Here is a 27066-nt window from a genome sequence, read left to right on the forward strand (position 1 = left end):
AAATCAATCTTTTCCTCCCATAAACTATGTCTGGTTTGACTGTTCATATCAGCAATGTGAAGCTGACCACAACCCCTAGTATCTTACTTTCTCTCTTCTCCCCATTCTTTCTTTTGATATGGAATTTCAATCATGCAGTGCAAGCTGGTCTTGCACTTCTGATTCTCCTGCCTTGGCTTCCCCACATGCTGGGATTAAAGGTGTATGCTAACATGGCTGGCTGTTCATCTTCTTTCTTTTCTATTCTTTTTCCTTCCTCCATCCCTTCCTTCCTGAGATACTGACCTCCAACTCGTAGGCCTAAGCAACCCTGCCTCAGCCCGTTCAGTGCTGGGATTATAGGCCCAGCTCCTTCTTTAACAACAGAGATGATGGGGAGGGAGCTGGGGAGATGGCTCGGTGGATAAAAAAGTGCTTCCTATGCAAACATGAGGACCAGAGTTTGGAGCCCAGCGCTCCTATTGAGTGGACATGATGACTGCCTTTAATCCTGATGCTTAGAAACTATTAGGCAGGGGATCTGTCGGACAAGCTTGCTAATTTACACTAGCTGAATCAGTGAACTCTGGGATCAAGCAAGATACCTTGCCTCAGTAATAAGAGGAGAGTGATTGAGGAAAACATCTGACATAAACCTCTGGCTTCCACATGCACACAAGCACCCAAACAGATGAATGTACACATACACCCACACACATGAATAAGACACACACACACGAAGAGAAGGAGGGAGAAAGGAAAGGAGAGTTGAGCAGATAAGACAGACATGGGGTCAAAATACTGGCCCCAAACTTGTGGGTTCCAGAAATTCTTAGCTTACTGAGAAACTGGGACCCAGAGGACCATCACAGCGTGCCTAGCCTGGAGAGTATTTCATCTTCTACAAGAGGAAACATAGTTCAGGTAAGTATTACACTCATGGAAAAAGAGAACCAAGTCCACACTTTTTCCTCATAATCAGTGATAACTGGTCAGTCACATGCTCCTAACGCTACATGCTTGTGAACATCCAAAAGCATTGCTAAACACTCCAAGAAATGTCTGAAAAGATAAAATGCCAGGTGTGGTGACACACACCTTAAATCTCAGCACTTGGGAGGCAGTGGTAGGATCACTGCAAGTTCAAGGCCAATTAGTTCCAGTTTGTCCTAAGCTAGAATGAGACCCTGCCTCAAAAAAAAAAAAAAAAAACGAAAAACCCCAAGGAGGTAATATGATGGAGAATGGAACTTCAAGGAAAAAGGGGGGGGAGGGAATTAACATGGGATTTTTTTTTTTATAATCATGGAAAATGCTAATAAAAATTTGGAGAAAAAAAAAAAACCCCGAGGATTGGAGAGATGGCTTAGTGGTTAAGGCACTTGCCTATAAAGCCAAAGGACTTTGGTTTCATTCCCCAGGACCCACGTAAGCCAGATGCACAAGGTAGTGCATACATCTGTAGTTTGTTTGCAGTGGCTGGAAGCCCTGGTGCATCCATCCCCCCACCCCCGTGTGTGTGTGTGTGTGTGTCTGTCTTTCTTTCTCAAATAAATAAAAATATTTTTTTAAAAAGTGGCTGGGCATGGTGATGTACATTTTTAATCCAAGAATTTGGGAGGCAGAGGTAGGAGGATTGCTGTGAATTCAAGGCCACCCTGAGACTACACAGTGAATTCCAGGTCAGCCTGTGCTAGAGTGAAACCCTATCTCAAAAAACCAAAACAAAACAAAAAAACTTACTGGGGTATTTTTGGATGTAATTTTTAAAATTTATTTATGTAGCCGGGTGTGGTGGCGCGCGCCTTTATTCCCAGCACTGGGGAGGCTGAGGCAGGAGGACTGCTGTGGGTCCTGGGAGTTGATTTGAACCTGGGTTCTTTGCCTTCACAGAATAGTGCCTTAACCGCTAAGCTATCCCTCCAGCCCATAATTTTTGTTTTGTTTTGTTTTTTTTGAGGTAGGTCTCGCTCTAGCCCAGGCTGACCTGGAAATTCACTATGTAGTCTCAGGGTGGCCTCGAACTCTCGCAATCCTCCCACCTTTGCCTCCGGAGTGCTGAGATTAAAGGCGTGCACCACTAAAACCGGCTCCCGTAGATTGTTCTTTTTTTCTTTTTTTTTTTCCCCAAGGTAGGGTTCACTCTACTCCAGGCTGACCTGTGCAAATTGTTCTTAAAGGAAGATCTCAGGGCTGTGATGACTGTTCAGTAGTTGGAAGTGACTTGTTTGCAAAACTTGCCAGCCCAGGTTCAATGCCCAAACCACCCACATAAGCCTGTTACAAAAAGTGGCACAAATGTGTGGCGTTCATTTGCATTTGTAGCAGCAGGAGGATAGACAGCATGCACACACGTGCACACACACATCCCCCTCCCAAGGCAGGTCTCACTCTAGCCCAGGCTGACCTGGAATTCACTACGTACTCTCAGGATAGCCTCAGGCTCATGGCCACCTTCCTACCTCTGCTCCCCAAATGCTGGGATTAAAGAAGAGTGCACCATCATGCCCACCACACACAAGGTTTTAAATACTTAAAAAAAGTAAAAAAGGGTCTATCTCATGCTATCCCACAACTACTGAAAACCTTCCAAAACTTTACTTGCGGGCTAAGGGAGATGGCTCAATGGTTCAAAGTACTAGGTGCTCAAGCCTACTGACCAGAGTTCAGGAAGGAGGTACACCCAGATGAAGCTCCAATGTTCCTAAGGCGATGGGGAGGTGGAATCGGGAGACTTCAGGGCTCACACAGGGTGGACAGCAAGGGCTGATATGGCCATCTTGTCCCCTGTCCTCCAAACGTGCGCTGTAGCATGTGTGCACCCATACACACACATGTATCAGATACACAAAAACTATCTCAAATCAACCCAAAGATGAGCACATCAAATGGTACTGAATACACATTTGAATATGCAAATAGTTTGTTTTGCATTTTTTCTTTTCAGTTTTTTGAGGTAGGGTCTTGCTCTAGCCAAGACTATCCTCAAACTCAAGATTACCCCTCTTCTGCTTTCCAAGTGCTGGGATTAAAGGTGTATGGCATCATACCCAGCTGTTTTGCCTTTTAAAAGTTAGCATTCAAAGCAATGGGATTCATCCTGTTTTTTGGTTTTTTTTTTTGTTTGTTTGTTTGTTTTGTTTTTTTCGAGGTAGGGTCTCACTCTGGTCCAGGCTGACCTGGAATTCACTATGTAGTTTCAGGGTGGCCTTGAACTCCCGGCGATCCTCCTACCTCTCTGCTTCCTGAGTGTGCTGGGATTAAATGCATGCGCCAGCACGCCTGGCTTTTTAAATTTTTTTTTTTATTTTTTTGAGTTAAGGACTCACTCTACCCCAGACTGACCTGGAACTCACCCTGTAGTCTAAAGAGGGCCTCAGACTCACAGTAATCCTCCTATCTCTGCCTTCTGAGTGCTGGGATTAAAGATGTGTGCCATCATATCTGGCCTTCATTATGCCATTTTTGTTTTGCTTTGTTTTTGTTTCTCAAAGTAGGGTCTTACTCTGGCCCAGGCAGACCTGGAACTCACTATGTAGCCTCAGGGTGGCCTTGAACTCACAGTGATCCTCCTACCTCTGACTCCTGAGTGCTGGGCATCATGGCATTTTTATGTGTATGTCATTTTACTTTGTTCTTATCCAGACAAACAGTGTGTCTCTTATCCCAGACACACACACACACACATTTTTTTTTTTTTTTTTGAGGTAGTGTCTCACTCTAGCCTAGGCTAATCTGAAACTAACTATGTAGTCTCCGAGTGGCCTTGAACTCATGGCAATCCTCCTATCTTTGCCTCCCAAATGCTGGGATTAAAGGTGTGAGCCACTGTGTCTGGCATCATAGACATATTTTTAATTTTTTCATTTTTACTTATTTATTGGAGGGGCGCAGATAGAATGGGCCATACTAGGGCCTCCAGCCACTGCAAATGAACTCCAGACACATGTGCCACCTTGTGCATCTGGCTTACATGGGTTCTGGGGAACTGAACCTGGGTTCTTTGGCTTTGCAGGCAAGCACCTTAACTGCTATCTCTCCAGCCCCATAGGCATGATTTTTCAAATATTTATTTCTATTTATTTGAGAGAGACAGAAAGAAGCAGCGGAGGGAGGAGATAGGTGCTCCAGAGCCTGCAACTGCTGAAAAGGAACTCTGCAACTTGTGTATCTGGTTGATGTGGGTCCTGGGACGCCGTCTCTCCAGCCCCACAGACAAATGTTTTAAAGAACACATACCATAATGTACACACAGCACACGCTCACACACTAAGGCACAGGAATGTAAATTGTTTTAGTTTTGCTCTCTGACTTTCCTACATTCTTTCAATAGATAGTACCATTTACATAATTACAACACACAAGAAAGAAAGAATATACTCGTATGTATTTTAGAATTCCAAGCTGTGTACAGTGACACATGTCAGAACTCAGGGGGCTGAAGCATCAAGGGCCACCAGGACCACAAATTAAAACTGTCATCTCAGCCGGGTATGACGGTGCACACCTTAAATCCCAGCACTCAGGAGGCAGAGGTGGGAGGATCACTGTGAGTTCGAGGCCACGCTGAGACTACATAGTGAATTCCAGATCAGCCTGAGCTAAAGTGAGACACTACCTTGAAAAACCAAAAAAAGAAAAAGAAAAAAACCTGTCACCTTACAATCAAAATTCACAGCCAAACATTAAAGATATTTTATCCAAGTCTGTGCATCTTCCTAACCCCTTCCCTTCTTCTCCCTTCCCTTCCCTTCCTTCAGCCCTTCATTTACTGTGATGGGTATTAATAAGCATTTTGCCACTGAACTACTCAAATTCCACATCTTAATATTTAAGAGGAGCAAGGTTAAAAAAGAAAATTTAGTCGATTTTACCTTATTTCCTCTCTCTTACATGTAATTCCACATCTATACAATTCAAAGGAGAACTCTTGCCTTTTCTAAACAAGCCACTGCCTCTCAAATGCTTAAAGCACATCAACAATAATTCCACTGCTGACAACCTGAAAATGGGTCACACCACACAACTGATTAAAACTCTTATGCAAGCTTCCTTTGGAGGAAACAAGGGCAACTTGTCCAAATACTTCAACTAAATCAGCTTCTTTAAGAGAAGACGATGCATATTTATAGGCACTACTAAGTTCTGAAAGTACACAGAAGACAAAGGAAGGCTTAAGACGTCATGTGCCCCAGACAATCACATACTAGGTCATTTAAGTTAAGAATGGACACAGATTTGTGTGTTATTAGTAAATAAGCCATGTTGTAGTTTTAGTTATTTTAGGGCAGGGGATGTGTATATCTCAGTTGTAAAGTGCTTGTTTAGCATGTGTAAGGTTCAATCTGAAGCAATGGGTTGGGAAAAATGTCCTCCTGGACAAAGTTTGGAATGCTATGATGAAACAATCCTTTTGCCTGAAGAAAATATGTTAAGGTTTGAGAAATTTCTATATAATTTACAACTGTATTTCTATAGGGATACTGTTAGTTTTATCAAGCTCTATTGTTTCCTCTGAAGAGGAATGCTAGAAAACAAAAATAGATTTAGAATGTCAACTTTTGGTCTCTAAATAAACAACCTACCTAGCCTTCTGGCATCTTCAAAACATGAGATTAAATAAACATTCTAAAATTAAAGGATACTTAAATAAATTAGAGATAGAAAACCATAGCAGAAAAGCCTTCTTTTTTTATTTTTTTGTTCTCTTTTTATTTATTTTTTTATTTGAGAGCGACAGACACAGAGAGACAGAGGGAGAGAGAGAGAGAGAATGGGTGCGCCAGGGCTTCCAGCCACTGCTAACGAACTCCAGACGCGTGCGCCCCCTTGTGCATCTGGCTAATGTGGGACCTGGGTAACCATGCCTCGAACCGGGGTCCTTAGGCTTCACAGGCAGGCACTTAACCACTAAGCCATCTCTCCAGCCCGAAAAGCCTTCTTAAAATGAATGACAGCCACATTCTGCTACAGTGGGATGAAGTCAGGGAAAGGCTTTATTCCCAATCACACAGGTGTTTATTAAATCAGGTGCACTTGTGGGTTCTCTCACAACATCTCACAGCCCCTATCCCATGTGCCCATCCTTTTTTGTTTGGTCTGTTGAGGTAGGGTATCACTCTAGCCTAGGCTGACCTGGAATTCACTATGTTGTCTCAGGGTGGCCTAGAACTCACAGTGGACCTCCTATTTCTGCCTCCTGAGTGCTGGGATTAAAGGCGTGTGCCACCACACCTTGTCACCATCCTAATTCAACAACTGGAGACTTTTTCTGACCCATTTATCTGTTAGTATCTTGACTGCTGGCTTCAGAAAACCAACCTAAGGACCTACAGGAAATGAACTGTTGGAGCTCCACAGCCCAAGAAGGAACTATAGATACTCGCTGGTATTTTTAGAACTTAAAGTTCTAAAGCATGTAAAGCAGTAAGATGATGAGGGAGAGGCTGCTACTTGGACAGGACTTAGCTCTGTGACCACCCTGACTCTAATGCACCATTTGCTCCATGAAGAAATGTGGAAGCCTTGATTCAAAACAAAAACTCGGAATGTTTTCTCCATCTCTTTTATAGAATCTTTATTGCTGGGAGCAGGGTTTACTCTGAACTGCAGGAGACCTGGCATTAGTTTGGAAGACAGTCCACAGCAGCAACAAGATGTCTGAACAATGGCAATTTCGGCATGAGGCTTGGCCTGACCTCAGAACATTCAGAAGGCTAGGTAGGTTGTTTGTTTAGAGGCCAAAAGTTGACATTCTGAATCTATTTTTGTTTTCTAGCATTCCTCTTCAGAGGAAACAATAGAACGTATTTGTTTTATTGTTCTCATTTCAAATTGGCAAGTACTTTATAATATCTAAAGTCATACACAGATTGCAGGACAAAGTTTACTTAAGTGAACAATCTCTAACTAAAGGCGTCAATTTTCAATCAGATGTACATTTATGCACCTGACACTGAAACACCTAACTTGTCACCGAGTGTCTCAATGGAGGTGACAGGAGGAAGACGGAAGGCAAAGAAAAAGCACTATTTGCTGCCGCTCTGAGGTTGCTCTCCTTCTGTCTGCTTCTGTTTACAAGAATGTGCGAAGCTGGGCGTGGTGGTGGCGGCGGCGCACGCCTTTAATCCCAGTGCTCAGGAGGCAGAGGTAGGAGGATTGTTGGGAGTTTGAGGCCACCCTAAGAATACAGAGTGAATTCCAGGTCAGCCTGAGCTAGAGAGAGACCCTACCTTGAAGAAAAAAAAAAAAAAAAAAAAAAAAAGACTCTAAGGATCAAAGGTGGGGCAAGTGGAAAAGGGTCACTTAATTTCAAGAGAACAGAGATGGTATTAATAGATAACATACTACATAATATTTTTCCAATAATCTGGTGTTCAAAATGAGTTCAGGAAGAAGATGTAGGAGGATCACTGAGTTTGAGGACAGCCTGGACTAAATTAAGACCCTACCTCGAAAATGAAAAAGAGACAGACTTATATAGTTTATATTTTTACTGCTAACAGCCTGAATGGACAGCGGATTTTCAAGTTAGTGATTTCATATGACACTAAGAGAAAAACCCAGAGTAATGATTATTGCCATGTGAAAGGTATGTTCTTATGTCTTCTATACCCCTCTCCAAAATCACTAATTAACTAAAAAACAAGAAAGGAAAAATTCAGCTAAGTAAGAATTTCTGAATCATCTTCCACAAAGTATAGGATTTTTTTTCCCCTCTTAGATTTCAGAATTGTCTACAGAGAGAAACCAAGGAGTCACATACCTATAGATGGAGATTTGAAAGGGTATTTATCAGGAAGATCCACTCTGACTTTCCACACTCCGCCTTCATATGGTGCTGGAATAGAAATAAAAAATGTTAACCATTAGGATTGTATCTTAAATTAAGAAATAAATTCAGGTTAAACATTTAATCTTCATCTCTTTTAAAAAGCCTCCAAATCAGGTAGGAGGATTGCCATGAGTTTGAGGCTACCCTGAAACTACACAGTGAATTACAGGTCAGCCTGAAAAAAAAAAAAAAAAAAAAAGTCTCCAAATCACTTCCTTTAAGGGTCAGCAACCAGCCAAGCAAGGTGGCTCAGGTTGAAGAAGCCTTATCAATCCCAGCACTGTAAAAGCTGAGGTGAGGGTTATTTCAAGTTCTAGTCCAACCTGGGCTACCAAAATGCAACACTGGGGCTGGAGAAATGGCTCAGCAGTTAAGTTGTTTGCCTGTGAAGCCAAAGGACCCAGGTTCGATTCCCCAGGACCCATGGAAGCCAGATGCACAAAGCGCACGTGCATTTGGAGTTTGTTTGCAGTGGCTAGGGACCCCTGGTATGCCATTCTCCCTTCCTCCCTCTCTCCCTCCCTCCCTCTCTTTGTGATTGCACATTAAAAACAAAAACAAAACAACTCCTTAATATAGAGACAAAAACCAAAATCCAGGTCAGTTTGGGCTAGAGTGAGACCCTACCTCAAAAAAGAAAATAAAAAAGCTGGGTGTGGTGTCACACACCTTTAATCCCAGCATTCGGGAGACAGAGAGGTAGGATGATCACTATGAGTTCAAGGACACCCTGAGACTACATAGTGAATTCCAGGTCAGCCTGAGCTAGAGTAAGACCCTACCTCAAAAACAAACAAAAAAGCGAAAAATCTACTATACCCAGGTAGGTATTCTAATCTGAGATTAACATATTTGTATTTAGACCAAGCTTGGTTGGTGGCACAGGCTTGTAATTCCAGCTTCTCAGGAGGCTGAGGCAGGAGGATAGCAAGTTAAAGGCTTGCCTGGGCTACAGAGTGAGTTCAAGGACAGCCTGAGCAACTTCGTGAAATCCTTCCTCAAAGTAAAAGGTAAAAAAGGAGGGCTGCAAATATAACTCGGTGGTAGCACCTGCCTCGCATGCTTGAGGCTCTGAGTTCAATGATCTGTACCAAAACACAAGAAAACCCCCATTTTTCTTTAAAAGATCCAGAGTTAGAAGACAAGCAAAGATTCAGTCTCTCCTTTTACTTGATTCTCTTGAGCACTAGTCTCATCATTATTTGGTAAATAATAGTCATGTTCCTTTTCCTCCCATTTCAACTGGCCCCTAAACAAACAAAACAAGAAAATATTTCCCATATGGCCGTAACAAATCAGAAGGTCATAAAAGAGAAAAGTATATAAAGTAATTATAACAGAAAATATTTCCTCACTCCTTGGTTCTAGTGTGCTATTAAATTTACTTTTCCAGCCCAGTGTGGTGGCGCACGCCTTTAATCCCAGCACTAGGGAGGCAGACGTAGGAGAACTGCCATGAGTTCGAGGCCACCCTGAGACGACACAGTGAATTCCAGGCCAGCCTGAGCTAGAATGAGACCCTACCTTGGAAAAACAAAACAAAACAAAACAAAACAAAACAAAACAAAACAAAACAAAATCACTTTTTCACAGCTACGCATGACACCATCTGCTTGATACTCCTACTGTCTGTTAAGGAGTAGAGAGAAGACAGTAACAAAAGAACACATACCAACACATGTACTTACTTCCTTGTGGTCCATAAAACTTCACTACAAATTCATTGAGTCCTCCAAGGATTGTGACCTCATGCTTACTCTCAATGCTGAGGTGAAGGTAAAGGAAATTACACTGGCTTCATACTATACGGAAGAACTACAGATCTATCACCCCAAGACAGGCCGGTTCAAGCACTGCCAAAACTTGATGAGATCACTCACTATGCCTTAGAGTCAGAGACTAGTAATGTAAATTCACTCTTTGACCCTTTACTTTCTTTCTGCCTCTCGGAATTTACGAATTTACTTTCATAAATTATGAAAATAGGATTTGTGTGACGATTAAGGATGGAAAATGTGTAAGCTGCATTTAGCGACATGTAAATTTGAAGAAAAAGGCACTTATATAGTTTTCCTCCTTTTTGTACCTTCTCCCTAACCTATTCCCAATAAGCCCTTCATGCGAATCCAATATTCCCTTTAATCAAATTTACATGCTGAACAAAGCACTGATTCTCCTCAACTACAATTTTCTCCTTGATTTGGGAATAATCAAAATAGTTAACAATACAACCTTCCTATAAGTATATCCTCCTACCTCTGCTTCCTGAGTGTTAGGATTAAAGCCACCATGACTGGCTCATTTACTCTTTTGTTCCCTCAAAACTCCAAACCCCTGTATATTTTTAAAAAGACATATATATAAATTTTAAATTTGTTTGCAAGGAGGGAGGGGGAGAGGGAAAGGGAGAAACAGACGGACCGACCGACCAGGTGTTGTAGCGCACGCCTTTAATCCCAGCACTTGGGAGGCAGAGGTAGGAGGATGGCTGTGAGTTCAAGGCCAGCCTGGGACTCCAGAGTAAATTCCACATCAGCCTGGGCTAGAGTGAGAGGGGGTCCTATTTTAGAGGAGAAAACAAGAGTGAATGAAAACAAACAGCCACAGGTAAGTTTATTTTTTTTAAGGTGGCTTTTTCTTGAGTGCCTATACTTATAGCAAGGTTGTATTGTTAACTATTTTTATTATTCTATTGTTAACTATTTTGATATTCTAAAATTAGTTCTGTCTCTCCTTTGTGTTTTAGCCCAAATTCTATGCCAGTAATTTCAGATGATAGATAGAGGCTTTGGTAGGCTCTCAAGTCTCACTGTAACATTAAAAAAAAATAAAATAAAATAAAAAAAAACAGGAGCTGGGGAGATGGCTCAGAGGTTAATTAAAGGTGCTTGCTTACAAAGTCTGACAGGCCAGGCTCAATTCCCCAGTGGCCATGCAAAGCTAGATGCAAAAAATAGCACATGAGTCTGGAGTTTGTTTGCAGTGGCAAGAGACCCCCTCCTCAAATAAATAAAAATATTTTAAAAAGGGAAAAGAAAACCAGCTATGGTAAGACTGGTATCAATTTTCTCAACCAGCAATGTAAACTACATTTTAATAACATGCACTACACAAAAAAGAATAGGTTGGTATTGTATATATGTAAGTACAATGATTGAGATGGGGAAGTAATATGATAGAGAATGGAATTTCAAAGGGGAAAGTGTATGGGGGGGGAGAGTGTATTATCATGGGATATTTTTTATAATCATGGAAAATGTTAATAAAAATTGTGAAAATAAAAAAAAAAAGAAATGACTGAAAAAAAATGTTTATAGGGCTGGAGAGATGGCTTAGCAGTTAAGGTGCTTGCCTGCAAAGCCAAAGGACTCTCCAGGACCCATGTAAGCTAGCTGGACAAGGGGGCGTGTGTATCTAGAATTCATTTGCAGTGACTGGAAGCCCTGGCATGCTCATTCAATATATTCTCTCTCTCAAATAATAAAACATAATTTTTAAATGTTTATAATAATACCAAAATAATCCATTTCTTTCTCTATTCGAAGCAGAATACTGGAGGAACAAAATGTCCTTTCTTTATGTTGGGTCATTATTATGAAGTCACTACACTTTACAATGGTAACCCTTAGGAAATAATATTAAGCATATGTTTCTTTTCTACTAGAGAAAATTTTCCTGCACTGTTATCATGAAGTCCTTTCATTGAGAGTATTTAAATACTTTTTAAATTTAAGAGAGCCAGAGAGAGAGTGAATGAGTACGGGAGTTCCAGAGCCTCCTGTCACTGCGAACAAACTCTACATACATAAGCCACTTCGTGCATCTGCTTTTACGTGGGCATTGGGGAATCAAACCTGGGCCATCAGCCTTTGCAAGCAAATTCCTTTAGCCCCTGAGTCATCTCTCCAGTCCAAGAGGTTCCCCCCCCCTCCAATGTTTATTTTAATCAGACAGAGTCTCTAGTATCTTAGGCTGGCCTTGAACCACCTAAGTAGCCAAAGTGTTGGAGACAGTTTGTTGTAGCTGGGATGAACATCCAAATCAGACACAGATTATGGGAGAAAAGGATTAATTTCAAGCTTACAGATCCAGGGGAAGTTCCACCCATGGCAGAAGAAGTTGTCTTCCCTTCATAAATCCAAGCAGAGACAGAAAAACCCCCATCAGCCAGCAGACACCAAAACCCAGCACAGCTTTGGGCCTGAATTCAGATCCACCCCCAAAACACACTTCTGGGCCAGATCCCAGCATCCACCCAAAGTGACATCTCCTCCAGCTGTCTCATGTCAAAAGCTTTAATAAAACACCTGAGTCTACGGGGGGGGGGGGGGGGGACATACAAACTACCACACAAGGATAACCTTGAACTTCTGGTTGTCCTGCCTTTACCTCCCAAGTGCTAGGATCACAGGCATGTACCATTATTCCCACTTTATATAATGTTGGGGATTGAACCCAGAACTTTTTGTTGTTGTTGTTTTTCAAGGTAGTGTGCTTCACTCTAGTCCAGGCTAACCTCAAATTCACTATGTAGCCTCAGGATGGCCCCAAACTCAGACCCGACTCCCAGAACATTTTACATTCTAAACAGTCTATCAGCTGAGCTACATGTATAGCACCTGAAAGTGCAGTTTTCAAAATGCATAAGCATAGGGCTAGGAAGATGGCTCAGGGGGTAGGAACAAGCCTGAGGGTCTCTTGGGCCAGAGTTCAACTCACCGGAACCCACATACAAAGGTGGATGAGACCATGCACATCTGTAACCCCAGTTTTTAGGGGCTGTGATGGTTAACTTTTGTGTCAACTTGATCTGTTTAGGAATCCACAGACACTACCCATAAGTGGGTTGCTTCCAGGGAGGATTAACTAAAGGTGGAATCCTTCCCCCAAAGTTGGTAGCCCCTCTTGGAGGGAGGTTTTATCTAAGCTTGGAGAAGGAAAGGATTCCCTCCTCTCACCTTGCTGCTGGCTGCTTTCCAGTGTGGACTAAAGACCAATGTGAAGTAAAGAGCAGTGGCTCTCCAGGATGCCTCCAGGCCTTCAGTGCTAGGTTAGGACTGCTGAAGAATCCAGCTTTGTGGACTGAGCAGCTACCTGGTTCCTTGACTCCCAGGCCTGCAAACTACTATTGTTGGACTGCCGTAACCTAATCCAATAAGTTACCCCACCCTTTTTGTTTGGATGCACGGTCTCACTCTAGCCCAGGCTGACCTGGAATTCACAATGTAGTCTCACAGTGGCCTCGAACTCAAGGCAATCCTCCTACCTCTGCCTCCCGAGTGCTGAGATTAAAGGCGTGCGCCACCACACCACACCTGGCATAAATTCCCTTTTAATACAAATCATTCTGTAGGTTCTGCTCCTCTAGAGAACCCTGACTAAAACAGGGGCAGAGACTGGAGAATTGCTGGGTCTCACTGACAACAGCCCATCTCAAAAGAATGTGGGTGAGAGGTAAGAGGAGGACACTCAACGTGCTCCTCCACATGCACGTGCATGCATCTGGAGTTCATCCACAGCGGGTGAAAGGCCCTGGCATGCTCACTCTCTCTCTGCCTCTCAAATAAATAAATAAATAATCCCAGCACTCGGGAGGCAGAGGTAGGAGAACTGCCAAAAGTTTGAGGCCATCCTGAGACTACATAGTATATTCCAAGTCAGCTTGGGCTAGAGTGAGACCCTACCTTGAAAAACCAAAAAGCAAAGAAATAAAAAAATCAATCAAAAAAACCCACAAGAAGTAAAGAGTAAAAACGACAACTACATTTTAAGAAAGACACTCCCCAATGAATAAAGTATGTAACTATGTTAACTTTTAGTAGGTTTACAACTAGGTTATTTGGCTGAAGCAACTTCTGAGTAAGGAAGGTATTCAAAAATAGCTGTTTTAAAAGAAATGTGTGAGCCTGTGGTGGTGGCGCACACCTTTTCTCCCAGCACTCGGGAAGCAGAGGTAGGAGGATCGCAGTGAGTTTGAGGCCATCCTGAGACTACACAGTGAATTTCAGGTCAGCCTGGGCTAGAGTGAGACCCTACCTTGAAATAACAAAACAAAACAAAAGAAATATATGTTGTTGAAAATAAAGCAAAAAAAAAAAAACTGACAACTAGTTATGGTATCCTGAATGTTTTAAGATCCACCCATTGTCTAAGAGGTAAAGGGTAGCCTATATTTAAAAATTTATACAGTCAAAGCACTCAAACTTATGCTATGGTTTGGGTATCTTTTAACTGTGCCTGCAAAGGTTCATGTGTGGAACTTTGGTCCCAGCCCCAGACTGGTAATGTTAAGAAGTGGGATGACCTTTAAGATGTAGAGCCTAGAAGGCGGTCACTGCGTGAGCTGTCATTTGGAAGAGACTGAAGTAGCTCTGGTGAGGCCTAGAATTAGTTGTCAAGAGAGTTGCTATAAGAAGACCAAGTCCTGGGCTGGAGAGATGGCGTAATGGTTAAGGTGTTTCCCTGCAAAGCCACAGGATCCCGGTTCGATTCTCCAGGACCCACATAAACCAGATGCACAAGGGGGCGCATGCATCTGAAATTCATTTGCAGTGGCTGGTGCGCCCATTCTCCCTCCCTCCCCCTCCTCTCTCTGTCTCTTTCTCTCTCTCATAAATAAATACATAAATAAATGAATAAATGAATAAATAATTAGACAAAGTCCTAAAAGCCGGGCATGGTGGTGCATGCCTTTAATCCCAGCACTTGGGAGGCAGAGGTAGGAGAACTGCTGTTCGAGGCCACCCTGAGACTAAATAGTCAATTTCAGGTCAACCTGGGCTAAAGTGAGGCCCTACCTCGAAATACCAAAAAAAAAGGACCAAGTCCTGACACCAATCCTTGCTCCAGCTCCCTGCCTCACTGTGGGATCTCTCTTGTATTTACTTCCACTAAGGTTCCACCAGTCTCTAGTCGCTTACCACAGCAGAACCAACAGCTATCCAGAACTGTGAGCTCAAATACACCTTTTATTACAAAATTACCTGGCATTAGGTGCTTTGCAATAAAAACAAAGACTACTATAAAGTAGAAGGCTAAATAGAAACACATTCATTACAACTCGGCCAACTATGAAACACACTAGATTTAGGAGAATGCTTCCCAAGTGTTTTTGCTTCATTCCAAGATATGTGAGAAACTAAAATATTAGCAAGATATGAGGAAATATATTTTACTTTTTGACAATGTGCATAAATACAGACAATATACCATGATCATAATCCCCTCCCACCACCTTCCTATATCCCCTTTCAACCCCCTTCCACTGAAACCCTTCTACTTCCCAAGTAAACTCTCTTCTAGTTTATGTCATCATTTTCCCCTCATACTATGCAGGTCTTATCTTATATAGGTAGTGTCAGCCACTGTGAGGTCATGAATATCAAAGGCCACTTTTTTCCCCACCCCCTCCCAGACTACTTTGTCTGGATGACAGCACTATAAGCAATCCTCCCCTTATTTTAGGCTCTTACATTCTTCCACTGCCTCTTCTGAAATATTTCCCAAGCCTTGGAGTGTATAAAAGAAATGACATATAAAATAAATAAATATACATACATATGCATGTATACATACATAATTTTTAAAATATATATATTATCTGGGCCATTAGCCACTGCTAACGAACTCCAGATGCATGCACCCCATGTGCATCCAGCTTACACGGGTCCTGGGGAATCCAACTGAGGTCCTTAGGCTTCACGGGCAAATACCTTAACCACTAAGCCATTTCACCAGGCCCTTGTTTTTATTTTTTTGAGGTAGGATCTTGCTCTAAACCAGGCTAACGTGGAATTTACTATGTAGTGTCAGGCTGGCCTTGAACTAACAGCAATCCTTTTACCTCAGCCTCCCTGGTACTGGGATTAAAAGCATGTGCTACCATGCCCAGAAAGAAATTTGTGTGTGTGTAAAGATTTACTTTTACTTATTTATTAGAGATAGGGGGAGGGAGGGAGGAGAGATAGAGAATAGGTACACCAGGGCCTCTAGCCAGTGCAAACAACTCCAGATGCATGTGCCACCATGTGCATCTGACTTACGTGGGACCTGGAGATTCAAGCCTGGGTCCTTAGACTTCACAGGCCAAATGCAGTAACTGCTAAGCCATCTCTCCCCAGCAGGCCCCATGTCTCCCCCACCCCTGAAAAACAAAAAACAAAAAAACAGGCTTTTAAGAGAACTGTATTTGTAAATGGGGCGTGATGTACACACCTTTAATCCCAGCATCTAGGAGGCAGAGGTCAGAGGAGCACCATGAGTTTGAGGCCACCCTGAGAATAGAGTGAGTTCCAGGTCACCTGGGCTAGAGTGAGACCCTACCTCAAAGACCCCCGCCCCCCCCCCAAAAAAATAAAAGAGCAAGCGAGAGAGAACAGTATTTGAGAACTGGAATGACGACTCAGTGGTTAAAGGCATCTGAAGTTTGTAGTGGCAGGAGGCCCTGGTGCACCCACCTTCCCCCCTCCTTCCCTCTTCTTGCAAATAAATTTTTTTAATTACAAAAAAGGAAGCAGAGGGGTTGGGGAGATAGCTTAAGCAGTTTTGCCTGCAAAGCCACAGGACTTAGGTTCAATGCTATAGGACCCAGGTTCAAGTCCCCAGGACCCATGTAAGCCATGCTGCACAAGGTGACACATGCATCTGGAGTTCGTTTACAGTAGCTGGGAGCCCTGGCATGCCCATTCTCTCTTTCTCTTTCTCTCTATCTCTGCCTCTCTCTTAAATAATACTTAATAACTGAAAATTACAAATTTGTAATGTATGTACCTAAATAGCTAGGCAGTATATTTCTCCTAAGTTACCCCAACTCATAAAAAAGTTTAATCAAGGAACTGGAGAGATGGCTTAGCGGTTAAGGTAGTTGCCTGCAAATCCAAAAGACCCAGGTTCAATTCCCAAGGACCCACGTTAGCCAGATGCACAAGGGACACGTGTGTCTAGAGTTTGTTTACAGTGGCTGGAGGACCTGGCGCACCCATTCTCTCTCTGTTTCTCTTTCTCTATCAGATAAATAAATAAAAATAAAATATTAAAAAGTTTAATCAAAAGCTTACTCAGGCTGGAGGGATGGAAGCAGGGATTAGCCTTGAGACAACATAAACTGGATCTTACGCTAACATCTGACATGTACACTGCAATGCCAATTCAATCAATGAAGAGAGAATTCAGCTAAGTATTTAAAATCACTACTCACAGCTCTAATCAAGGCATAGCGAATCATTCATGGATGTGTCATTTTACAAAGAAATACTTTACTGGCATTTTTCACAGTGACATATAATGCTGAAGATTATCAAAGTATAAACAACAGATCACAGAAATCGAGTAGCAAAAATATCTTAGATATGCTGGCATACCTCATGGAGCCATGCACTAAAAGATCAAGGTCCTCACCTCAGACCCTGGATCTCTCCTTCCTTCCTGTCCCTTCTTTCCCTAGCTGGCTAATTACTACGGAAGACTCTGGAGATCAGTTAATTCTCCATTTTAAGTTTATGACTTCAATAATCTCAAGAAACATTTCTTAAAACCAGTGCTATAAAATTTAAATGTAGACATCTGTAAGCCCAGAGGAGAAAGGAAAATACGGGCACACATACAGTTAGCTTGCTCTCATAAACAGGCCAGAAACGACAGCTCTGAGCATGCTGAGCACAGGCCTCTTTACTCCCTACTTACTTTCCAGAGCATCGATGGCTGGTATCGGCTGTTCCCTTTACTACTCCCATATTCATTAGGCTAGCAAGTATCAACTAGTAAGTGGTATTAATAGTAATTCAACTCTGACTTTATAAAATTTAAAGGGGGTAGAGAACAGTACGTATGTGGGCCTGTTTCAAGGACTACGCATAAAGAAGTAACAGGTTCAAGATCACTACCACGATTTTACAGCAAAGAAAGCCGACGACTGATGACTGTTTCCCATAATCTGCCAAGAGAGGAACTGTGATCCAAAACACATGCTTTTATTCAACTGTGCCTACTGTCAATTGCCCACTTGAATTATGAGAGGCAATAGTATATGAGAGGCAACAGTAATTAGCTGTTGGAAGTTTAATAAAAGCCTAAGGGAAGAAGGTTTTATAAGAAGAACCAAAGGTAGGCAACGTGGCTCACGCCTATAACCCAGCACTCAGGAGGCTGAAGCAGACAGCTAGCCACGAGTTCAAGACAAGTCTGATCTATATAGCAAATTCAGAGCAGCCTGAGCCACACAGAGAGGGGGAAGGAAAAAAAAAAAAAAAAAGAACCAAACAATCTAAGGTAATGTGAAAAATAGCTGCTTCTTGATTGTTTCTACTCACGGTCCATCTCAGCTGGGCTTAGTGGTGCAGTCCTGTAAAAGCAACTACTCCAGAAACTAAAGCAAGAATATTTTACGTTCAAGGCTTGTCTGGGCTACGGTGAGAGTTCAAACCAACCTGGGGCAATTTAGTGAAACCCTGTCTTAAAAGTAAAAAGTGGGCTGGAGAGATGGCTTAGAAGTTAAGACATTTGCCTCCAAAGCCAAAGGATCCCAGTTCAATTCTCCAGGACCCATGTAAGCCAGATGCATGAGGGGGTGTATCATGTCCTCTCCAGAGTTTGTCTGCAGTGCAGTGCCCTGGCGTGCCCATTCTCTCTCTCCCCAACCCCCCCCTTCTCTCAAATAAAAATAAATAAATAATTTTTTTTTTAAAGTAAAAAGTAGAGCCGGGTGTGGCAGTGCACACATTTAATCCCAGCACTCAGAAGGCAGATGTAGGAGAATTGTGAGTTTGAGGCCACCCTGAGACTACCCAGTGAATTCCAGGTCAGCCTGAGCTAGAGTGAAACCCTACCTTGAAAAAAACCAAATAATAATAATAAGAAGAAGAAGAAGTAGGGCTGGAGAGATGGCTTAGCAATTAAGGCACTTGCCTGCAAAGCCTAAGCACTCCTGGTTCAAATCTCTAGGTCCCACGTAAGCCAGACACACAGTGATGCAAAAATGCAACGTCACACATGCTCACAAGAGGGTCCAAGGGTCTGTAATTTTGTTTGTAGCAGCTGAAGGCCCTGGTGTGCCCATTCTCTCAAATAAATAATAGAAAAAAATTTTTTAAGTAAAAAGTAAAAAAATGCAGGCTGGAGAGCTAGCAAGATGGTTCAAGGTACTTGCTTGCAAAGCATGATAAGATTCAATTCCCCAGTACCCACCCACAGCCAGGTGCTCAACATGGCAGATGTGTCTGGAGTTTATTTGCGCTGACAGGAGGCCCTGACATGCCCATTCTCAAACACACTCAACAACAAACAAAACATTTTTTTTTCCTTTTTGGTTTTCTGAGGTAGAGTTTCGTGCTAGTCCAGGCTGACCTGAAACTCACTATGTAGTCTCAGGGTGGCCTCAAACTCACTGCGATCCTCCTACCTTTGCCTCCCAAGTGCTGGGATTAAAGGCATGCGGCACCATACCAGGCATTTTTTTTTTTTTTTTTAAAGTAAAAGGAGGCCTGGTCTGGTAAATGCAACCCTCTGGTAGAGTATCTACAAGATGCATGAAACCCTACTTCAATGCCCAGTACTGGGGAGGTGGGGAGTCAGGAGCACACTTTCAAAGATACTTACTAAGGCTGGGGTGACTCACACATTTAATCCCAGCACTCCAAGGACTGAGGTGTAGCCTAGTTTACAGAATGAGTCCCAGATAACCTTGAGCTAGCGTAAGCCACTGTATTGAAAACCAAAAGAACAAAATACACCCAAACCTGACAGCCTGGATTCAATTCCCCAGCACCCATGTAAAGCCAGATGTACAAAATAGTGAATGCATCTGGAGTTTGCAGTCGCAGGAGGCCCTGGCGCAGCCATTCCCTCCCTCTTTCTCTCATTCATTCATTCTCATATTTTCTCACTCCTTGCAAACAAAATATTTCTTTTAAAGTGAGAGAGAAGCACCTGGCCTCAAGAAAAACTCTCCGAAGGGTAAGAAGTACAAAACCCTAGAAAGTGAAGAACAGTGAAACAAAAGCAGTCCCTAACTGGGTGTGCAATGTGACATGACAAGGTTTTAGGGCTATTGTCGGCATCGTAAAAGTAGCAGGTGGTAGAGCACAGAGAGGAAGCTGGCTTGCCATGCTAGGATGAAGATCAGCAGAAATAATTAACAAAGTAAAGAAATAGGCTGCCTGGTACAATTAAGATAAGGAAGTGATAAGTATGTTTTATGGAAGCTAGCCTAATAATTTAAAGCAAACAGAAGTTTGAGAATTAATTGTGCACAAGCAATGAGAACAAAGGCTGAACTGTTAAGGTCAGAAAGGAAATGAAAAATCAAGTTTCTAACAAGAAGTATTTCTTAAACAATTGGGAAGAAAAATCGCAGTTACTCAGCAAATCAGGAGAAAATAAACCTAGACACATTACAAGGTTGGGTGTATACAGGAGGGAGATCTGACATTGAAGTAGTTGGGTTTCCTTCTAGCATCGTGTTTGTCTCTTAGGGACAAGATACAATAAGTTTGGGTGCTACTGAGATATGTCAGTGCTGGAATTAGGGTACAGAACACAGCTGGGCATGGGGGTTCAGGCCTAAAGTCCTAGGGAGGCTGAGGCACCCTGGGGCAGTGTGATACCCTAGAGAGGAGAGAGAGAAGGGCAGAGAAAGAGAGGGAAAGAAGAGAGAGAAGCTGACAAGCCTCCTTCTTTGAACAAACACAACCACTGCTATTTTACACAGAATGTTTACATACATATACGCTAACAGCATCACACACAGGTATGAAATGTTTGGCAAATCCCCATGCAACATATGGAGGACATACTGGTATCAGTACACACAGACATAAGCTCCCCCTCTTTGCTTGCTTAACTCATTTAAGAATGCATTAGTAAAAGGATATTGTCAAGTGTATTTTTGTCCCCCCCAATATGCCCCACTATTACGAGGTTACAATCAACATCCCATTACATGTATTTAAAATTTTTTATTTTATTTTATTTTGCTTATTGGAGAGAGGAGGGGTCAGATAGAATGGGCACTCCAGGGCCTCCAACCACTGCAAGTGAACTCCAGATGCATGTGCCACCTTGTGCATCTTGCTTAAATGGGTTCTGGGGAAATCAAACCTGAGTTCTCAGGCTTCGCAGGCAAGTACCTTAGCTGCTAAGCCATCTCTGCAGCCCACATGTATATTCTGTGAGTGAGACAGGGTCTCACCACTGGTAGGTTTGAACTCTCCATTCTCCTATCTAAAGCCCTCCTAAGTGCTAAGATAGCAGGCATGAGCTACTGCACCAGCAAGATAATTTTTCTCAAGTATCAACTTGCAAATGTTTTTGTAAAAAATATAACTTATTTATTTGCAAGTGTGTGTGCACACTCCAGGGTCTCACTCCTGCAAACAAACACACCAGCCACTTTTTCCATCTGGCTGTACATGGGTGTTGAGGAATCGAACCTGAACTGGTAGGCTTTGCAAACAAGCACCTTTAACCATTGAACCATTTCCTCAAACACGGTTTGCAATGTTTTTTTTTTTTTCCTTTAGAATGATTTTATTAAATCATAAATATACAACAGCTTCTTAACTCTACACACGCACTTACAAATGTTAAAGGAAAAACATTATGTCTTATTACACCATGATCCTGGCTAATAGCTTTTCAAAACTTTGAGAAAAATCTTAAAAAAGGTTTCACATGTCACCTGAAACTTACAAATTTAACATTATCAAAGAAGGAATACTTCTACACTCTTACAAAGACCACTAGAAAGAAACAATTAAAAAGCTAAGAAACTGTCTCAAAGGCATTTTTATTACAGTCCTTCCTCCACAGTAAGGTCATGTTATTAAATAATCCAATCCATTCACAAAACGGCTCTCTGCGTCTGCTCTGCTGTCTTCTGTCATATCACTGCATACTTATGCATGACTGAGATAAGCGTTTCCTTAACATTGTTATTGTGATAACCTGAAGCTGTTCTGTTACCTCTGGGCTCCCATCCTCTCCTGTTTATACAGTGAAGCCCATGGCAAGAAGGAAGAAGCTCAGTATCGGCTCCTCCCGCCATAACCCCCACTTCCTCCTCTGCCTCCTGGACCACAGTTTCCTCCACCATACGGTCCCCCATGTTCCTGCTACCACCAAAGTTTCCACTCTTCACTGGACCATAGTTAGAAGTTTGCTGGTTATAATTTCCAAAATCATTGTAATTTCCACTTCCATAATTTCCTCCAGGTCCACCTCCATATCCATTGTAGCCGTCCCCAAATCCACGTCCACTTCCATATCCATCAGATCCTCCCCTAAAGTTACTTCCTGGTCCTGGTCCAAAATTTCCACGGGAATCTCCAAAACCAAAGTTCCCTCCTCTTCCACTCCTAGAACTCTGGACTTCCTGCATTTCTTGTCTTGACAGTGCTTTTCTTATTTCTGCATTATGACCATTAATGGTATATTTTTGCAATACAATTTTATCCACAGGATCATGGTCATCAAAAGTAACAAAGCCAAAGCCTCTTTTCTTTTTCCAGATTGCCTATCAGTAATTATTTTAATAGTATCGATTTTCCCATATTCTTCAAAGTAATCTCTAAGGTGATGCTCCTCGGTGTCTTCTTTAATTCCGCCAACAAATAGCTTCTTCACAGTCACCTGGGCTCCAGGTTTTCCAGACTCCTCTCTGGCTACCGCATGTTTTGGCTCAACTACTCTCCCATCAATCGAATGAGGCCTTGCAGCCACGGCAGCATCCACCTCAGCCACGGATGAGAATGTTACAAAACCAAATCCTCTTGACCTTTTGCTTGCAGGATCCCTCATTACCACACAGTCTGTGAGCTTTTCCCATTGCTTGTAGTCGTTTCTAAAACTTTCTTCAGTGGTTTCAAAGCTTAAGCCACCAATGAAGAGTTTATGGAACTGTTCCTTTTCTCTCTCCATCGCAGACTCAGTCACTTCAGCCCGATTTCCCACAGCCGAGCGAGATGAGAGAGAACTCCGCGCACGGACACGAACCGGACTCATCCTGACTCAGAGGTGACCAGCGGCAGCTGTCCCGACCACGCGTACCTGCTGAGAAGACCTGCACACGGCACCGGTGCAGCTGCTTCTCTGCAACTTCTTAAAGCAGAATTTCTGATTCAAATGTAACACATTTGATTTTTACATACACTGCCAAATATGCTTCAAAAAAGGTATTTGAGTCCAGCTACTTCCTAACTGCTATCACATGAGCAGACCTGATTTTCTCATATTCTCATCAACTTTGGTCTTAAAACTTAGGAAGTGAAACAAAGTTCATCTTGAAACACTATCCACATTGCTGTGAGTTCCTCAAATTGCCCTGGGCTTTTTCTCTCATCCTGTTCACCAGCTCAACGCAGTGCTAGTGAGGTCAGCCAAGGAGAAATAAAAGGTATTCACGTTACAGGATACACTCTGCTGACCATCCTTTCCCTAACACACACCACTGCATGTGATCTGGATTCATGAAACGAAACACATTATGAGAAGAAGTACCTTTCATTAGCTCTTGAAAGAACAACACTCACTTAACCCGTGAGTTAGATTAACTCCAGCAAAAAAAGCTCAAAATAAGGAAAGAATTTACTCTTGCTGGGTGTGGTGGAGCACGCCTTTGATCCCAGCAATTGGGAAACAGAGTTAGGAGGATTGCCATGAGTTTGAGGCCACCCTGAGACTATATAGTGAATTCCAGGTCAGCCTGGGCTACAGCAAGATTCTATCTCAAAACCTATCGCCCCCCCCAAAAGAATTTAACATGACACACACTCAAATGGCTAGTATCTTACCTACGTTTTGAAATAGTCAAAGATATTTGTACTTCTAATTACTTCTTTTTTTTAAAGGAAGTTTTTGTGTTCATTTATTTATTTGAGACAGAGAGAAAGAGGCAGATAGGGAGAGAGAGAATGGGCACACCAGGGCTTCCAGCCACTGCAAACCAACTCCAGATGCATGCGCCCCCTTGTGCATCTAGTTAATGTGGGTCCTGGGAAATTGAGCCTCGAGCCAGGATCCTTAGGCTTCACATGCAAGCGCTTAACAGCTAAGCCATCTCTCCAGCCCATGTACTTCTAATTACTTCTTAATCTGTGTCCCAAACCGTGTATGAGGTGGGCTCACCATTAAAATAGATTTGAGGGATGGCTTAGCAGTTAAGGCGCTTGCCTGCAAAGCCAAAAGACCTCAATTCAATTCCCCAGGACCCACATAAACCAGATGCACATGTGGTGCATGCATTGGCTGGAGGCCCTGGAGCACATATTCTCTCCCCCCCCTTTCCCTCTCTCTTATAAATAAATAAAAATATTGTTAAAAAAAATAAAGAGGGCTGGAGAGATGGCTTAGCGGTTAAGCGCTTGCCTGTGAAGCCTAAGGACCCCGGTTCGAGGCTCGGTTCCCCAGGACCCACGTTAGCCAGATGCACAAGGGGGCACACACGTCTGGAGTTCGTTTGCAGAGGCTGGAAGCCCTGGTGCGCCCATTCTCTCTCTCTCTCTCTCCCTCTATCTGTCTTTCTCTCTGTGTCTGTTGCTCTCAAATAAATAAAAAAATAAAAATAAAAATAAAAAATAAAAAAAGATCTGAATTTTTTTAATTTTTTTTTTTTTTGAGGTAGTGTCTCATTTTAACCCAGGCTGATCTAGAACTCACTCTGTAGTCCCAGGCTGACCTCTAACTCACAGCCCTCCTCCTACCTCTGCCTCCCGAGTGCTGTGATTAAAGGCGTGCACCAGCCCACCACTGGGGAGGCAGAGATAGGAGGATCGCTATGAGTTCGAGGCCACCCTGAGACTCCATAGTGAATTCCAGGTCAGCCTGAGCTAGAGTGAGACCCTACCTTGAAAAATAAATAAAAATTTAAAAAATAAAGGCGTGCACCACCACACCTGACTCTGACACGATTATTTTCAGTTTTATTTGCATGTGTGTATGTGTACACGTACGGGTGTGTCAAGATCTTTTGAGGCACTGCAAACAAAAGGCAGACACTTGTGCCATTTTTTATGTCCAGCTTACAGAGGTTGGTTTGGAATTGAATCTGCAGCAGTAGGCTTGCAAAGCAAGCACCTTTAATTCCTGAGCCATCTTCCCAGCCCTTCATTCATATGTATGCATGTATGTACGAATGTATGTATGTGTGCATGTATACACGTAATGTATTACATTGTAGTTCTGTCTTCTCAGACCCTGCCTCTAAGAGGAGGAGCAAAAAAGAAGAAAAATGAGGACTGGAGAGATGGCTTAGCAAGTAAGGCACTTGCCTGCAAAGCCTAAGGACCTAGCTTTGATTCCCCAAGACCCAAGTAAGTCAGATGCACAAGGTGGGGCGTATGTCTGGAGTTTGTTTGCAGCAGCTGGAGGCCGTGGCATGCCCATTCTCTCTCTGCATCTTTCTTTCTCTCTCAAATAGATAAATGAAAATAAAATATTTTTAAAAGAAAAATGAGGAAATAAATACATGCATTTGTTATTTTTGCAGGTATGTATGTAAAGACCAGAGAACAATTTTGGGTGTCATTCTCAGGGACACCATACACCTCTTTTTGAAACAGGGACTTTCATCTGCCTCAAGCTCACTGATTAAGCTAGGCTGCTGGTTAGCAAGCTCAAGGAATCTATCCATTCTCACTCCCCCAGTGCTGGCAATCAAGCATGTCCCACCATACCTGGCATTTATATGGATACTAGGGATCTAAGTCAAGTCCCTGTGCTTGGGAGGCAAGCACTTCATCAACTGGGCCAACTCTCCAGCCTGAATTATATGCACTTAAAAAGAGAATAAGGGAGCTGGGCGTGGTGGCGCACACCTTTAATCCCAGCATTTGGGAGGCAGAGGTAGGAGGATCCCCATTAGTTCGAGGCCACCCTGAGACTACACAGTGAATTCCAGATCAGCCTGAGCTACAGTGAGACCCTACCTCAGAAAAAAAAGAAAAAAAAGAGAATAAGGGCTGGAGAGATGGCTTGGTAGTTAAGGTGCTTGCCTGAGAAGCCTAAGGACCCAGGTTCAATTCCCTAGTACCCACGTAAGCCAACTGCACATACATCTGAGTTTGTTTGCAATGGCTAGAGCCCTGGTTATGGTAGTTTGATTCAGGTGTCCCCCATAAACTTAGGTGTTCTGGATGTTAGGCTCTCCAGCTGATGGCAACTGGAAATTAAAGCCTCCTGGAGGTGGTGTACTGTTGGGGGCAGGGTTATGGGGGTTATAGCCTAGACCCATTGTCTTATAGGCCTTTTCAGGAGTATTATTTTGTCTGTTTACATTCTCCTTCACCTTCAATAAAATTCAAGTTTCAAAGGCAAGAACCATCCAATTCTCTCTATTCCTGACACTTGACTGAGCACCTGCCCTACATGGGTACTCAACAAATACTGGTTAGGAGACTAGTGACAATAGGTTCCAGGCCTTCTGCTAGATGGTAGTATCTGGAAATGAGAGTGTCTGCCTTCAGACAGCTCAAAGTCAGTGAGGAAGGAGACAAGACATCAGTTACCAAACAGGAAGACAAAAATGATGTGGTATTCTCTCACTCTCTCTCAAATAAATAAAAAGGGCTGGAGAGATGTTAAGACAGTTGCCTACAAAGCCAAAAGGACCCAGCTTCAATTCTCCAGGACCCACATAAGCCAGATACACAAGATGGCACATGTCTGGAGTTTGCACCAACTGAAGGCCCTGGTGTGTCCATACTCATTCTCATTCTCTCTCAATCTCGCTCTCAAATAAATCAATAAATACAAATTTTAAAGAAATTATGTGGGGGCTGGAGTGATAGCTTAGCAGTCAAGGAACTTGCTTTCAAAGCCTAAGGACCCATGTTTGACTCCCCAAGACCCACATAAAACAGATGCACAAGGTGGTACCTGAGTCTGGAGTTTGTCTGCAGCATCTGGAGGCCCTGGTGAGCCCTTTCTCTCCCACCCCCCTCTCTAAAATGAGTAATTTTTTAAAGTGATGTGGTAAGGGTTGCCTAGTGTTGGCAGGCAAGTACTCTGAAGATGCTCTTGTCCTAAGTAGGGAAAACAAAAGGGAGTTCTCAGGAGGTGATGCTGAAGCCACTTTACTGAGTGTTATTGTTTTGAAAAAGTGCCAAAAACCAAATTGTACAACAACAACAAAAAATTCCAGCTCTACCACAGTTTACAATTTTATTGGGGAAGACCAAACACTACCAAATTAACAAAACTTGGAATTCCAAGTTATTAAGAATGCTAGATGCCAAAATGAAGTGGTACAGTAGGTGGTACAACAG

The 27066-nt window shown here is 42.7% G+C and overlaps 1 protein-coding gene and 1 pseudogene across 2 annotated transcripts in view; both read right to left on the reverse strand.

Annotated features, from left to right (window-relative positions):
- The window catches only part of Ube2h (ubiquitin conjugating enzyme E2 H), a 128476-nt gene that overhangs the window by 59771 nt on the left and 41639 nt on the right, over positions 1–27066 (reverse strand). For both annotated transcript variants that reach the window (XM_004661211.2, XM_004661210.2), the window contains exons 2-3: positions 9502–9578; positions 7745–7819 (exon numbers count right to left, since the gene is read on the reverse strand). In XM_004661211.2, coding sequence (XP_004661268.1) covers positions 7745–7819; positions 9502–9578 — 152 coding nt within the window. The remainder of the gene's footprint in view (positions 1–7744; positions 7820–9501; positions 9579–27066) is intronic.
- Positions 21763–22738, reverse strand: LOC123464015 (annotated as a pseudogene).

The sequence above is a fragment of the Jaculus jaculus genome, chromosome 10, assembly GCF_020740685.1.
Source record: "Jaculus jaculus isolate mJacJac1 chromosome 10, mJacJac1.mat.Y.cur, whole genome shotgun sequence".
Lineage (NCBI taxonomy): Eukaryota > Metazoa > Chordata > Mammalia > Rodentia > Dipodidae > Jaculus > Jaculus jaculus.